The following is a 16,476-nucleotide window of genomic DNA, read 5'->3' on the forward strand; positions in this document are numbered from 1 at the left end:
TTTAACATTTCGCAAAAAACATTAACTTAGTTGTCTTCACTCTGGAGTACACAGTAACTAGCGAATAAATGATGAATTACGATAAATGATCAAACCAAACAGAGACAAGATGTGTTTGTAATCTGTACCGTTTCTTATTGAACAGGATAAAACCCACTCCAGCGAGGACAGCGAAAATCAAGACGATGGGAATGATCATGAAATAAAGAACTTGCTCATAACCCGATTCTTCAGTGCGCGAGAAGAGAAAAAACAAGTCAACATTAGCATTAGCATTAGCATAGTCGACAAATCTGTTTTTAAAGTCGCGTGTGCTGATATTGAAGTCAACATGAAATCTAAGATCTATTTTCATCACATCGGTCAGGTCACCGAAATCCGAAATGTGTTACTTCCTTTCATGTTGACATCAAGAACAACAGACGAGAACTGAAGTGAGATACAACGTGATAAACTTACGTTTAACCTGAAGCACAAAGAAAGCTATGGGTTCCGTCCAGGATCCGTTCCCGGCCAGTGAAGTGGCTCGCACCCTCGCCAAATAATTCCCAGCACCCAGGTTGGAGAGTTTAAATCCTTTGTGCACCCTATAGTGGTGGCGGGATACACACTCGTGCTTCTCCGGCTGCAAATCGACAAACGCACATTCATACGAAGCATTTTACATCTAGATACCACTACATAAAAATGATTGCCATTGCAAAGTCGCGGCTCACCTCCGTTCCCAAGCGGTACTGAATCTCGTAAAGCAAAATCAAGCCGTTGGGTTTGTGCGGCTCGGGCCATTTCAAGAACACAGAATCGTCCAGACCTTCCCAAGTCACGGAGCCAGGAATGTCGTCAGCTTTTTCTATAAATACAAAGATGATTTGTAATGGTACGTATGAAACGTAAAAAAGAATGAATTGTGAACTTTGCGTCCTGCTCGTACCTGCCGGTTGGGTGCGGGAGAAGACGAAGGTGCCGGCGCTGCAATGTCGAACCTCGTCGTTGCACGCGTGCAGGTCAATGCGGTAAATGGTAAAGGGCTGCAGGCCGACGATTTCTGTGTTCCTCTCCCTCACTTTCCTCTCGTGAAAGAGGAACTCACGTCTGGGTGGCGCGTCATCCGAGAAGTTTCCCAGCGTCAGGTTCCAGTTTCCCGAGGGCAAGGTGTGGGGAAGGGTTGAGTTGGCAACACCAAACAGATCTCGTCGTCGTCTGTCAGGAGGCCTGAAATATACAAGTTTTTATTTAAAAATATGACTGTTTGTAATTGTATATTAAACTAAATAATGTAAATTATTGTTAATAAAAGAGAATTAAATAAATATAGGCCCGCTCCAAAATTATATTTCTGAATTTACTATTTCTAGGTATGTGTTTAAGTAAAAATATTTCCCACATGAACTGAAACGGGACAAACGTGTTCAAAATATCAATGTAGGCAGATCTTGAATACAGCAAAGAAACGTTCATATTCATGTTTGAATAACACAGTACTTTTGTTTTTTATGTATTTGGGAACCGTTCAAAAACAAAGATGATGGAATACGCTTGATTTTCTTTCACAACTTTCATGCGTCTTTGCATTCTCTGTCTTTCACATTGCTTTTGGGTGATTTTATGTCATTCCTGACGTTTGTTTCTGTTGAAATTCAACAGCCGTTGGAATGGTAATGATGCAATTCACCCAGAAATGCTGATAAAAGTCAAAACTGGAGTGGTCGCAGCTATAATGTAAGACAACTATACAGATAATGTTTTAATTGCTCTGAAATGTAAAGGTTGAATTAAGATTAAAGTAGTAGAGAAACAATATCTCTAGGATCACTTTCAGGCTCTGCGACACACAAGCTTAGAATAAATGAAACATCATCCGATGCTGCGGATGCTAATAGTTATTGTTATCTTTATACTTATTGTTCTTGATGTGAGCAGGCCTTCACTCGGGTTCGTCCCAAAGTAATCAAAAATTCTGTCCTCAGATGATCTGACTGGGACTACATCACCCCCTGAATCCAAACAACGCGCACACACACACAGCTGGTGTCCATTTCTCTGCCTGCTAACACTCACACTCCGGAGCCGTTTGTCACTCAACTCCTTACAAGCTGCAAGTCCTTCCTCATCTCTTGCTGCAAACACACATCATACCAGCACAGATGGGTTGTGTTTGCTTGAAAGGACGTGGCCATAAACACTGCATACGCAACCCTCTTGTTATATACACACTAAATATGGCTTTCATTTTCTCATCTTTGGCAGATGCTTTTATCTAACGTAACTTACAGTCCAGTGCATGCACGCTATGTATAGAGCATCAAACCTGTGACATTTACTCACTGTCAACATGTGGGAATTTCTTTCTTCTTCAGAAAACTGAGAAGATATTGAGAAGAATTCCGGCAACCAGACAACATTGGTCTCCATTGACTTTCATTGTACGGACACGGAGACATTTCTCAAAATATCTTCTTGTAGAAAAGAATTATATACAGGTTTTGAACAACACGAGAGGGAATAAATTCATTTTTTTACGGTGAACTATCCCTCAGCGTTCCCCCTCTAAGCCAAATGTCAAATTCCTTGACTTTTCCCTGACTTTCACTGACTGAAAAGCTGACTTTCCATGACCTATAATGAATGAAACCCAGACTTTGAAGCGGTCGTAACCAAAGCTCTTGAAGTGTACATTTTCCTTAGTTAAGAGCTACAGGCGACTGCATTTGACTTAAGTGATTGCCAGGTGACAAGCGAGGAGGGAATAAAATGGCGCTGAAGCAATACGCAAAAGTGTGAAAAACCACGATAAAAAATACAGCATAGAAAAATTACATTTTGATAAATGGAAACATAAATATTAAGTGATAAACAAAATCACTTATATTCCATGACTTCAACAAAAAAATAGATAAAATTCCATGACGTTCCAATGTCTGGAATAGACTTATTAAAATTCCATGATATTCCAGAAATTCCATGACCAGTGGGAACCCTGATCCCTTTAAAGGAACACAAGGGATGCACTGCATCATGGGACATCAAGAGATTCTCACAGCTTGTGTACTGCACAATGTAGCGAGTACATCTGGACATCCCATTCACAAATAAAATGGTAGCACGCTAGCATGCTATTACGAATCTACCAGCTCTCCACACCGAAGACATTGTCTGTCTCTCTTCCCTCCGTGTTTTATTCACTCCCTCACCGTCCTCCAGCCCCCTCCGCGCATGAGCGGCGCTCATTGATCTCCGGCACTCTCCGGCTGGAGGGGAACTTCCCTTTATTCATTGGTATTCCAGATGGCATTACTGTGCGTTTCCTGGCAGCGGAGCAGTTGGAGCGAGAACATCCAGTGAATGGATATGATTTCCTCTTCCTCCTCTCCAAATCCTGAACTTCAAGGGAACGTGGGGCTCTTCCCTCAATATCTTGCTTTTCAATAAAAACAGGTTGTGCTGGCGCGGGTACAAAACATACTTTTCAGCCGCCTGACATATTTCTGGCACCACGGCTTTCTCAGAAAGCCGAGCAATGACAAAAATGCAGAGGGAACAACGCCAGACGGAGCTCATAACTCGCTGGATGGAGGATCGATGCCGTTTCACGATGTCCTCGAGCATTTGAATCCAGATGCATTCATGACCTGCGTCGAGTTCGCACAGGTATAATGCAACCCCCCCTGTGCTGTACTTGGCGCTCTCGGTGGGATGCATTTGATTCCTGCCCATTGATGGGGGATAATACGACACAGATGCTGGTCCTCATTTCAGCAGAGAACACTTAATGCGTTACACCTTTGAGATCAGAGAGAAACGAGGCTTAAGTAGTGGTTTACATTTGGTTTGCATGCTCTCCCTCGCTATTTGGATCCGGCCCCAAGAGCCAATACAACAAAATTACCAAGAGCAGCGGCCGAGGGAAACGATTACTGAAGAACGCCTTCCAAGACAACATCTCAGACACGAAACAAAGAGCCATTTAGACATTCATCTCAAGTGATTGCTAACGTGGATTTATTGACTGCATTGCATTGTGAAACCGAACAAGGGTGACACAATATTTACGGAGACCTTCCAAGCCTCAACTCTAAAAGGAATGAAATGGAAATGATGAAATGGGATTGTGTGATTATCAAAGTCTGTCGATACCTGGGAGTGAATATGGTATTATGTAGGTAGTTCTCAAAGATTTTGCGAAAGTAGATAAGTTCTTTGAGGATTCTCATTTCCTCCTCCGTTTTAGGGCACGGACAACAGGGTTCTTTGTCCCGGCCGTCTGTTTCGGAATTGGTGGGATTCATGTCCTCGGTATCTGTCAAACTTGCGGCTGAAATCCTCAGGGGTATCTTCAGTTCTGTTGAGAAATATAAACAAACCAGGCTTTTTTGACATAATTCCCCCATACAGTATAATGACAATATACTGCACACCGTGGAGCAATAATTGAATGTATTTCATCAATAAAGCAAATATATAAAGTATTACTGACAGAAAGACAGACAAATATATAAAGTCTAGACCTTTAGAGCAATAGTTGTGCAGGTAGAGCTCACGATCCTCCGCTTGCTGTTTCCAGCGCAGCAGGTAGTAAGTGTTGTTTCCATTGAAGGACGCAGGTGGAGACCACTGGACCACCAGCTTTGATGAGGAATTAGAGTAAGCTCGGACGTCTAAAGGCATCGAGGGGGCTGGAGGAGAAGATAGAAAGTGTGAATACTTCAATGTCAGATTCGTTCTTTGGCATTCAACACAAACGCTTGAGAGAAAGCTTTGGTCAGGGGCACAATGCTCATGGATCAACACAATTGAACCTGCAAACTTTGGATTACCTGTCCAGTCTTTAACCTCCAAGCACCCCACCCTTTATCTATTTTCTAATAAATATGTCAGAAAAATTAGTTTTTTAATTGAATAATGCTGGTAAACATATTGAGAAAGCAATGTAGCTGATATGACAAAAGTGCAATTACAGAAAATGACAATGAAATTGGTTAAACCACAGATAATATAAATTAACAAGATGGGCCACTGCCATTATAATGAATGGAGAGGAATGCAATGGCCACTCTAGCAAAGATAGCCCTGCCTTCCAGCGTAATGATCTAATCGTCGATCAATAAAGACAGACGATTCTCTGGGGCGGGGCTTATGTGAGGGCTTGCCAGCCTGTGCGCAGTAGCCCAAGCAGCCTCAAAATATGTAAGCGTAGCAAACCAAAGTTAGTTCAGTCTATATCTGGTCTAAATATGTTGTATATTTGTGATTTTTGCAGCGATTTTAGAAATATCTGCATTTCACCATTCCGGAAACTGTTGACTTGCTATGACGTAAAAACTGCCGAGTGGCAGCCGAGTGGCAAGACTTCCGTAAACGGACTTTGGTTAAACTTAAATGAACATTTATTGCGCATTACATGCTAAGTTAGCAGCATGTAGCTTTGCCTCAAAACAGACTTATGAAAGAAAAAAAAAGGTCTGAAGCATATAATAAAAAAGAATGCATATCATTGATGTAGGTGGATTCAAAAAGGTAAAAAATAACTTAATTAAGAATAAGTGCCCCTTAACTTTTGACAGGAAGTGTTCTTGACCAATTTTCAATTGTAAGACATCTTTATTCACCACCTAGCATAACATGCTTATGTTTATTCTTGTATTTATGACCATTAATAAAACTGTTGACTATTTTACCTTAAATGCTTAATATTGTAAAATGTAAGCCTTCTTTAAACTTAAAAAAAAAATTAGATGCTCATTAAGAATGGAGTAATTTGGCAAATCTATTACCTGATGCTTTAGTCCGGATGTACATCACATTGCTCTTCGCACTGAGATACTGTCTGTATTTATTTTCCACGCTTAATGTTATAGCTTTAACAAAGATGGCATACAGAGTCCAGGGCTTGAGTGAGGACAGTACGATTCCCGGATTCTGGGTTTCGTTCTCTGGTAAATCCACATCAATAATGTTCCAGCTGTCAGATCCGCCGCAGCCGTCCTGACCATCAAACTCTGTAATGTTTTGGAAAGGCCTGGTACACAAAAAAATCTCCTTCAACTTTAACGTCTGTGTAATTTTGAATGACAGGACAATAATTTACAACATTTAAATATGCAGGAACTGCTATGTATTAAGGGGAAAATAAGTGTGTGTTTTCAAAATATCTAACACAGCTAAATTTACCAAAGCATGCACTGCAAGACAGGAATAATCATTGAGACTCACTCTTCTTTGTAGTACACGACAAAACTGACGATGTCTTTGGAATCCGGCGCCCGATATCGCTCCCACGTTAACTTGATTTGATCACTTTTCATACTGTTAGACAAGAGCTTCAGAGTCTTACTTCCACCTATGAAAAACGTCACTTATAACATTAGGACTGCCAAAATGTGTGTATGAATGTTTAGATATGAGATCAAATGAAATATTCACAGCTTGCATGGTCTCCATTTTTGCTGAAGTCTTCTTCTGTAAACTTCTCCTTAATTCCTGTTTTGATCCACATTTTGCGGATCTCGGACACGCAGAGTTTGGGATTGAGGCGGAAGTGCAGTTTTCCGGCAGATATAGTGAGGTTGTGCTGGGACCAGTCCCACAGAGACTGAAGATGTTGATTATCCAACGCCACGAAGGCATACATGCTGTGGAACAGCAAAAAACATAATAGAAATCAAATAAAAATGCACATTCACATTGGGGGTGAACTTTTTTTGTAATTATTCTTTCATCTGTCAAATGTCAGGTCTAGATATTTTGTAAGCGAGTTAATATGCACGACTAGTAGTTTGCGTTACGACAGAAGACTACACATCTATACGGTTCACTTAAAGACGTAAGTTATCACTAAAATAAAAAACAAATTAAGAGAAAGCAATGACATGACAGCAAACCTGAATTTTTGGGTCTGATGTCAAAAGCATTTAGGGGTTTACGTTAAATATAACGCAAACGCTCTCTCACTGATTGGGAATTGAAGATTTGACATCTGTTTGGGACGCATGTTTAGTATGTTAACAGAACCGTTTCATAAATGTTAACTATGCTGATGGAGGGCTCGCTTGTTTAGATTTGTTTCTAAAAAGCATCTCAGTGCTGAATTTAGGGTTTCGTAGCAACATGAGATGTCGCAATCTGTCTTGAGAATGGGCTAACAATAAACAAACGGAGATGGAATAAAATTACGCAGTTTTTCTATGACGCATGTTCTGTTGATGTTGGTAGGATTTGTAAACACTTCTAACACGACTAACTCACACTTTTGATGAGTGTGTTCGACTTGCTTGCTTAACCTGACAATATGTCTTCAATTTTGAAAGGCATTTTGAAGAAAAACGCTCGACACATGCAGAATTTTGCTAACGTCACACCGCACATAAATGCATTTACGTGCGCTCTGGTTTCTTATTTAACCTGAATATGCGTGCACGTCTACATGTCCACTCATTTTTGTATAAGCCATCTATTTGTTCAAGTTTTAAAGCATACAGCCAAAAACAACCCAATGCCGAAGTCAAGTCTTACTCTTCCCAGAGTTCCTCTCCGTAGATGTTTCTCAGGCTCTTGAGGAAGTTCAGAGAGGTCAGGGCATGAGAGGAACGAATCTTTACATATCCCGTCACCGTCTTGATGAGGCCGAGGTACTTTTCCAACTCTGGGGCTATATTACCTGAAGAATAAAGAGAAGAGAGCGTCAGCAGGAAGAAGCGGAGGAAACCTATGGCTCCCGGGCTAATCGTGTCAGAAAAAAACAAACTCACGGCCACGCCTGATGTTGATATATAGGTTGCCTTTAATATAGGTGCAATCCTTCAAGAATTGAGCCGTGTCCACAGAGTCGATGACCTTTTCTTCACAGATCTTGTCGCACGGACCCTCACAGGCCTTGCAGTGCATGCTGTCAGACACACAGAAAGAATATTCAGATTGCGAGTTCAATACGCAAAGATGTGTCAAGTAACCTGCAATTTTATGTTTTAAAGAGAGATGTCGATAAAGAGGCAAAAGTAATGCCTTGCAGCTTTAAAATAAATGTAAAAACAGATCAAACCGCAGGCTAAAAGCATTCAAAACACAAACCTTATGTTTTTGTTTTTCCAACATAAAATGAACAGTTCAGTACCTCTGGTTCTCGTCACGCATGAAGCCGGGCGGGCAGTCAGCCATGCACTCTCCCCCATGGATTACGAATCCATCGTAATCGGGATGGTGGACCCCGGAGCACACTTCCATGGTGATGCAACGCCAGCCCTCGAACTTGAAGGTTTCGTGTGGGCAGTCTTCCACGCAGCGACCCTCGTGATAATAGTGCTGACAGGCGGCACACGCCCGGTCGTTGTCGACCTGGGTGCAGGTACCCAAACACTGGGGGTGACAGCACGCACCCGAGTCAGTGCAAGCCCGGTGACCGCAAACCTCTGGGCAAACTGGAGAAAAACACAGAAAGGAAACACTGATGTGTGAATTTTGTTGTTTTGTTTCCATTCAAATTTTTACAAAAAGCTTTTTAGCTCTTTGAGTGGATAAACGTGTTAAAAAAACTAGGGATGCATCGATATGTACATTTATTTCAGGTACATTTATAGTACATACACAAATGTGCTGTTCACACAAGCAATGGCATTCTGTTCATTTACTGGTAAGACAACGTTCACACAGCTGTCTCAACAGACTTTCAACAGAGTAAAATAGACCTATATGCTTGTTTTTCTTAAGAACACGCAAATCAAAATAAACAAGACAACGACTGTCAATATACGTTGCGTTTTGTCTATTTTATTTTTGTATTATACCGTTTTGCACAGGTTTGAATGCAGTTTTTATATATTTTTCTAATTTGTGTTTGTGAAATTAAATAAAAACTTTATTTTACAATTAAGTCAAATTACGTCATAATTAGCTTAACTTAAATGAACGAATATTCCAATATCCGAATACGAAATTATTGAAAAATGCACATCCCTAATTTAATCGACAGCATTTTAAAACGATTAATCGGTTTGTTTGAAATGTTCCCAGACCTACTCAAGACAGGAAGCATTCAGACAGCAATCTGATTCAAACAATATGCTTTTGTTCCTATAATTTACACATTCATAAATACTGTATCTATATACTGTACCTACAACAACAATGAAAACTAAACAATTATATGGGCATAAAAAAGGACTTTTAAGGAGAATTAAGATTATTTCTATACAAATAATTATTTCTTATTTTTATACAAAGTCATTAATAAATAAATAATTCTGATTTAATGCAACAAATCAATGCAACAAAGATTACAATTATATATACTTTATATATATATATATATATATATATATATATATATATATATATATATATATATAATAAAAACAATTATTACAGTAATAATAATGACATTCGTCCACATTACATTGTACAATGTTTATAGCTACAATAAATACAAAAAGAAAATACAAATAAAGCCTATATAAGCACATCATAAATATACCTATATCCTTTTTGCTTTTGTGACGAAAAATACACTTCTAGTTATTTATAAAGAGCTGAAAACCAAACACAAAGAAACATCACAGAAGAAAGTAAAACCTTTTCTCTCTCTTACTGTACATTTGTTTATGATGACCTGTGAGGTGTCTTTCAAGCTTGAGTGATGGAGAGTTTTGCTAAAAGCGATACAGACCAAAAAACAAACAGCGCTTACACTTCGCACAGTATTCATTTTGTGCCCATAAATATTACACAATCTCACACTAACAAAACAAATGACCTCATCAAGTAAAATGCATTCACTAGTTCAGAAAGACCACACAACATATTTTAAAGACCTCAGGGAAAACTGTCTTCAAAGCAGAGTTTTTATAGTTTTGTTTTATTTACATTTTCAATTAGCTTTTATTTATTTAGTTCAAGTTTTAGCAATTTTGGTTTGATTGTATCATTTTATAATTTATTTGTTTATTTTTATGTTACTATGTAAGATTAATAATTTTTGTATGTTAATGCTTATTATTATCAAACTTATTATTAAACTTATTTCAGTTTATTTTTGAGGCAACATTTCAAATGTTCTAGTTTAAATCTAGTAGTCAAAACTAGTTTAAAAGTTTAGGTTAATAATTTGCCAAAAATTACATTTTAGTAAACTAACTCATCTCAAAATAAAAAAAATGATACAGTAGATAGTTACAATGTTTTTAAAATATATTTTTTATAATATGTTAAAAATTTTAATTGTAGTGGACTGTAAACAGCTGTATAATCTATCATACAGTTGGGGATATGATAATCAATTTAAATGCATTTCTGTGCTGTTACAATATCAATAATAATATGAATACAAATTAGATTAAAATAAAATCAAACAATTATAAATGTAAATACTATTATATTACTATATTAAAAGTCAAAGTGATACAATAATTAAATTAAAATAGAATGATATATACAATTATTTTATCAATTGCAATACATAAAATGATTATATATTTAAAATAATATAAAATGCACTCTTCAAATGGTTAAAATAATCATGTTATATATTAATCTGAGGAGGATTTTTGAGATTTTTCCCCCTATGACCATCTCATATGGCACCACCAGGGCAGCCTTTGAGTCCAGTTCCGCTTTGCGAAATCCAGTCCGCACATTCCAACCAGCCGAGACTGTATAATTTGAGCAGAGTCCTCTGCTATCATTATAAATAAGAGCGCATTGTAACAGGGGAGAGGAAAAACTGATTCAGGTCAGAGCACCAGTAAGGAAAACACCAGCTTTAGCACAAGAATGCCCTAGATTAAGAACAGAGAAACCCGGCCTGCCCGATCTTTCCTTACGTGCTCATTATAAAGCCTGGAAAACAGCAAAACCACTGTGATGGATAGACTTCTCACATCTCAGTAAAGCCACTTGAAGAGTTTTTAATGTATCCGTTTCTACGACAGGTTTCGAGGGAGGGTCTTTGGGAATGCACGCGCTCGGATAATCTTACGCCGAGTTCAAGCAAAGCCAAAGAGAAAACGGGGATAAAAGCAGGAAGAACCACAACACCATCAAACAGTATCAAGTAAACAGCCGACGCTTGTAAAACGAGCAGTTGATAAGAGTTAACGGCTGATGTATGTGTTGGCTCAACCGTACAGGTTAAGAGAACGGGTTTAATCTGTATCTCAGAAAGTTATGCTCGGTCACAAACTTTGTTTAAAGAGCAACTTCTTAGCAAGTAAATTGGACACATGTTCTTTAAAAATGTTCCTTTAACTGCTAGGCTTCATTTATAGTTATCGCTTAGAATTTCAACTCCAAAAAATGTGTATCTAGTGAAGAGTTTACAACAATCCCCTTTTGTACACAGACAAATATTCTAGGGTCATCATGCTGGAATGTCAGTTAGTCTAAACACAGAAAGAGGAAACTCAACCCTCTTGACTTTGTCTTCGTTCAAAAGAAGAGGTAACAACTTACCTTCAATGACTACTTTGCATTAAATGTACATTAATAAAACAATGTATCAAATGTATTTATTTAAAATGAAAAGCCAACCTGATGTTAGGTGTCTGGGTGAAGTGCACAATATAATTACAGTACTTTTATGTCATTTTAAGATCGTTTTAGAATGTCAAAACTTTATTTCAGTGCTTTGGAGTTGTCTACATTGTTTACTTTGACGGTTGGGAAAGGAATTAATTTGGGAAATAAGCATTGTTTAACCAAATCAAAAAGACACCAACAAATCATGACTTGAGGCGTTTAGAGCTTATAGCTTTTCATAGTTTAGAGTAAGGCAGCCAAACGATTAATTGCGATTAATCGCATCCAAAATAAAAGTGTGTTTACATAATATATGTCCATTTATTGTGCATATTCATTTAGTATTTACATACATGTATATTTAAGACTAACTTAAGACTCACTGAAGACGCTCATAGAGACGGCGTCATGCTCTGGCGCAGACTCGCTGCTTATTTCACATCGTAGCCTTGTGCGATTTGCTAATCGCGATGTGATTCGATTTCGATTAATCGCACAGCTCGGACCTAAATGACCACATCCGCTTGAAGTAAATTTCTGATAGAGCTGCAAATGTATAAAGACTTTTCTAAATACAGACAAACGCAAAGTTCCCGTTTACAAGTAAAACAATATAAACCAATAAGAAAATCTGATCGTGTGACATCCTCCGATCAAATATCATTTAGAAGCAAGGCCAATAGCCTTTGTTTTTATAGTGAACTTCAAATCTATATGAAGCAGAGATGTTATGCGATGTGTTGATGTGCTGTCCACAGGCAGACGTTGAACCAGCCGGCTGCTCGATTTTCCATGCCAGCAACACATGGCTTCAACTACTCGCATGCTTTTGTAGCACACGTCGAAAACTTGAACATGCAACAAAATAAATCCAAGAAAAGTTAACGACGAATTCTGAAACGAACCAGAATGTGTGATAAAGGAACTGGAGTGAAAAACATAGCCCGATCGACTTCTTATTCAACCAGGAACTCATAAAACCTTTACATTTATTTAACAAGCAAAAGAGAAAAACAAACAAACTACACAGACAAGCTGCCATTAATGCCAGTGCATTCCATTCCAGACTCGATAAGACACGCTGGTACATGCACTGGACCGAAACCAGCCCCCTAAGAACTCCTAACCTGGTACTGACAATGTCATTTCATTTCCACAAGGACAATTGATAATGTTGACCGAACCGCTCAAAGATTTTGTTTTTATTACAAGCGCAATAATTAAAACTTTCATTTGGCAAGAGCCGCTCCACCCATAAGCGGCGTGTTCACCACAGAAATGCCGATGTGTGTCCAAGCAAAAACATCTTGCTATCCTGCCAAACCATATCCTTCATTGTTTCGTTGCATTTTGCTGACGACTCGCCAATCAGCACTGTTTTCAGAAATTCTTGGGGGTTTGTAACATTTGTTTTTAGTGTTTTGTACAGTTAACTCGTCTCTACCGGTACTATCTGAGCTCAGAGTTTTTGTGCAGAAGGTTCATGTAAGAACAACTCGAACATACTGTAATGGAGACGAAATAAAGGGACGTAAAGATATTTGATGACAACAAACTGTATAACAACAGGGGGTGTCCTCGAATAAGGATTTACATAGTCGAATCAGAATTGTCACGTCTTGCCTATAGGTGACCGATGGCCGTGTGTGTGCGCGCCCGTGTGTGCATGTGGGGACGACAGCAGGTGGTTAACCAGGGTACACCGCAACATTGATGCACCAAAAACAATCAAACATTAATATACAGAATTTGCTTAGAACAGAATATACCTTTAGAATAAAAATGAGCCAGATTCAAGTCACAATGTACAAAATAAATGTGTTTAGGCAAAAAATTGCAGGGGAACACAGGAGCTTGTATTCAAAACACAAGCCACAAATAGTCAAATGAATGAACATTTTCCTTAAACGTCACGTGATAAGGCTGTACAACTTACTAGACCAGATCTCTCCTCAAAACCTTTTTCAACACAACTCGATAATAATGTATCATTTTTTACGAACGGGAATACCATTGCCAATGAACTACAAATAAAGTTACTTTATTTACCACGTGTAAAGGAGGAATCCCACAAAGCATCTTACCATGTGAACAGTCAAAAAGACCCTTTCACCGTTTTTCCTGCACATTCTTTCTCCGTCCTCCTGACACACATGCTTGCTTTCAGTGCAGAGAATGACAAGTGCTGCGCCATCACCGTTCTTGCGATATGCTGTGATTTTGGTTATATAACATTTTGTACAATGTAGTGCAAAGTTCATTCTAAGTAACAAACCACGTGCATTTACTGACAAGTATATATATATATATATATATACTGTATATATATATGCCCAAACTTTCAGGAAGTGACAAATGTTTGGAAACGGTGTACACATTCATTTGCGAGCGGAATGTGTTGCTTCTCTTCACCGGTCTGACAGTACAGAAGATGGGGAGAGACGTGATTCTGTGCTGGATCATAGCCAGACCTCACGCTCATATGCGCGCCAGGGGTTTCGGTACCCAACCCTAAAAATGTCCCATTTCTTTACATCATAAATACGCCACTTTCCTACGCCACTGCCCATATAACCAAAATGGCATGATCCCCATTGCATACCACCTCTGCGAAAATTCGACTGAGATTGCTAGTCAATTCGGGGTCCTCCTATCAAAACATCGAATTTTAAACTATTAAGGGCAACCCCTTATAACAATACAAAAAAAAAGCTTGGATCTTGTCAATTCTTTAATCGTTCATGTTTTGGAAATGAATCTGTTATTTGAATTAAATGTTTTAATTGTTTAAAATAACATACTATAATCGCGAATCGCATCCAATTGTGAGCTCATCAAATCGTTACACCCCTTTTCTCTTTAATAAATGACTCCGTACCAACAGTGGGCAAAACACTTGAAATGATGTATTGCAGATGCCGAGCCCTGTTAGATTAGCCCAGCTCTCACAGAAGACCCCTCAGAGAGCTGCTCCGGCCCTTCCCTGCATTTACCATCACGGCGCCAACAGATCCAGGCACAGAACGGATGCCTCAGGCTTTTTTATTTTTAGTCAACATTGTCACCTCGGCCCTTCTTACTTATTAATTCAGGAAACACTCCAAGTTTATCTTGGGTCGTTTCATCACGGCTGATCTTGGCTGCCACAAAGCAGCACGTTTGAGAAAAACAGGTTGCATGCACTGGCACAGTGTGTTCCTTGACTCTCTATTAAAGTGGATGCGCATGATAGAGCAGCAAAACACAATGTTAAAAAAGAACAATGTGTAACATTCTCGCGGATTTATTATTTTCTATCCGGCGGGACATGGGGGAATGGGAACGTACGGCTCCCAAGTCTCGGGATTATTTCTCAATTATTAAATCTTAAAGAGATCTAATCTTATACCTCAAGGTCACATTTGGTGCTGAATGCAGCCGTGATGAAAATTTATGGAGGATTAAATGATTTTGCTCGTTCCTTAAGAAAATCGATTAAGGAGTTGTGTATGTGTGCGGTTATAAAGCATAAACCCCGGTGTTGGTGTGAACCAACTAAGAATACCAAAAGATGCGTCTCAGAGAAAGAAACATGCGTTATGTGAACATTTGGCTGCCACGCCACAAGTGTGTGATCTAATGCATATTACATGTACATTAATGCATTGGGCAGATGTTTTTACCCCAAGCTTCTTATAATGCACTCAATATCATATCTGCGTCATTTTAAATACATTCACAGGCAAATCTCTACAAAAACAGATCATCTGTCTCTTACATATGTGCAATGTAAGCGTAAAATATGATGTTTTTATGTAGTTTTAACTGTTTCTCCTAAGGCTATGAGGGTTCAGTCAGTGGAGGAAGGAGGATTGACATTGTGATATGATCACCACCTCTGCTAACATGTGCTCTTTACTAAAAGCTGCACCTGTTAAGAAAACAAAGCATAGTTTTTGTGCAATTACTGCATAGTTATTTGTTATTTACATTACATTCTTTTGTTCTGGATGTTTATAGAAAGAATATGGCATGCAGCTGTGTCACAGAAAGTTATCAGACATTTTAAATCTTCAAAGTAAAATCTATTAATCGACAGTAATAATCGCATTAAAATATCGAGGTGAATGATCTCCAATTTTTGTCATTATCTATTTAAATCCATCAGCTACAGTTGAATTTAGAAAGTGTAAGTTTCGACTAGATTTCGACCGCTCCTGTTCACGGAAAATAATAATTCTTCAGACATCAAACCCCACATGTGTTTTCAATTGCAGAAACAATCCATGATCATAACAACTTACACGACGTTGTAAATCACGTTGTGTTATTCGAAAAATCATGTGAAAGGAATCGTGATGTTCCTTTTATAAGCAGGATTAGCAAAACATAATTCCACTCATCACTCACAGGGACACATTCATCTCTACAAACACACAACAGCAGAAATAATGACATTAGGAAGGACCGGCGCTGCACGTCGCAACACAGCGGCCCAGGTTAACTTGATAGAGTTTCACCCGCAACAAGCTTGGACATGATCAAAACAAGATCTATCAGCATCTGCACAGCCAGTCTCACATTATAGAATCAACAGGACGCATTCAAAGAAGAACACATTCACTGTATTTTGGAGAAATGTTACGAAGAATGCAAAGGGTTCAGACTTCGGATTTACTTTTCCGTCTATTACATTCACAGCCCTTCAAGTTCCATGTTATGTACTACTAATGAACTAATCTGTCATAGCTGCTGGCAGTAGATTTATTGTGGAGACAATATGTACTCCTTTGTCAAAAACAGGAACATTTGAAACCACATCAATCTCAATAGACTCAAGCACACAAGCTATGACATAAAATAGTGATGTACCTTTAAGAGCTGAACCCGCTGACACTTTATTGTTGTTCTATATGATTTCATAGTGGTTAAATAAACCGTTCACCCAAAACGTAAAATTCTGTCATCATTTATTCACCCATGCCGTTCAATCTG

At 38.6% G+C, this 16,476-nt stretch overlaps 1 protein-coding gene across 1 annotated transcript in view; it reads right to left on the bottom strand.

Annotated features, from left to right (window-relative positions):
- Positions 1–16,476, bottom strand: part of igf1rb (insulin-like growth factor 1b receptor) — a 63,731-nt gene that overhangs the window by 9,838 nt on the left and 37,417 nt on the right. The window contains exons 3-14 of the mRNA XM_079461854.1: positions 8,108–8,411; positions 7,746–7,882; positions 7,510–7,654; positions 6,421–6,629; positions 6,211–6,337; positions 5,772–6,016; positions 4,506–4,673; positions 4,135–4,339; positions 932–1,212; positions 717–850; positions 460–625; positions 129–228 (exon numbers count right to left, since the gene is read on the bottom strand). Of these exons, the coding sequence (XP_079317980.1) occupies positions 129–228; positions 460–625; positions 717–850; positions 932–1,212; positions 4,135–4,339; positions 4,506–4,673; positions 5,772–6,016; positions 6,211–6,337; positions 6,421–6,629; positions 7,510–7,654; positions 7,746–7,882; positions 8,108–8,411 (2,221 nt within the window). The remainder of the gene's footprint in view (positions 1–128; positions 229–459; positions 626–716; positions 851–931; positions 1,213–4,134; positions 4,340–4,505; positions 4,674–5,771; positions 6,017–6,210; positions 6,338–6,420; positions 6,630–7,509; positions 7,655–7,745; positions 7,883–8,107; positions 8,412–16,476) is intronic.

Source organism: Barbatula barbatula (assembly GCF_947034865.1).
Source record: "Barbatula barbatula genome assembly, chromosome: 1".
In the NCBI taxonomy this organism is placed as follows: domain Eukaryota; kingdom Metazoa; phylum Chordata; class Actinopteri; order Cypriniformes; family Nemacheilidae; genus Barbatula; species Barbatula barbatula.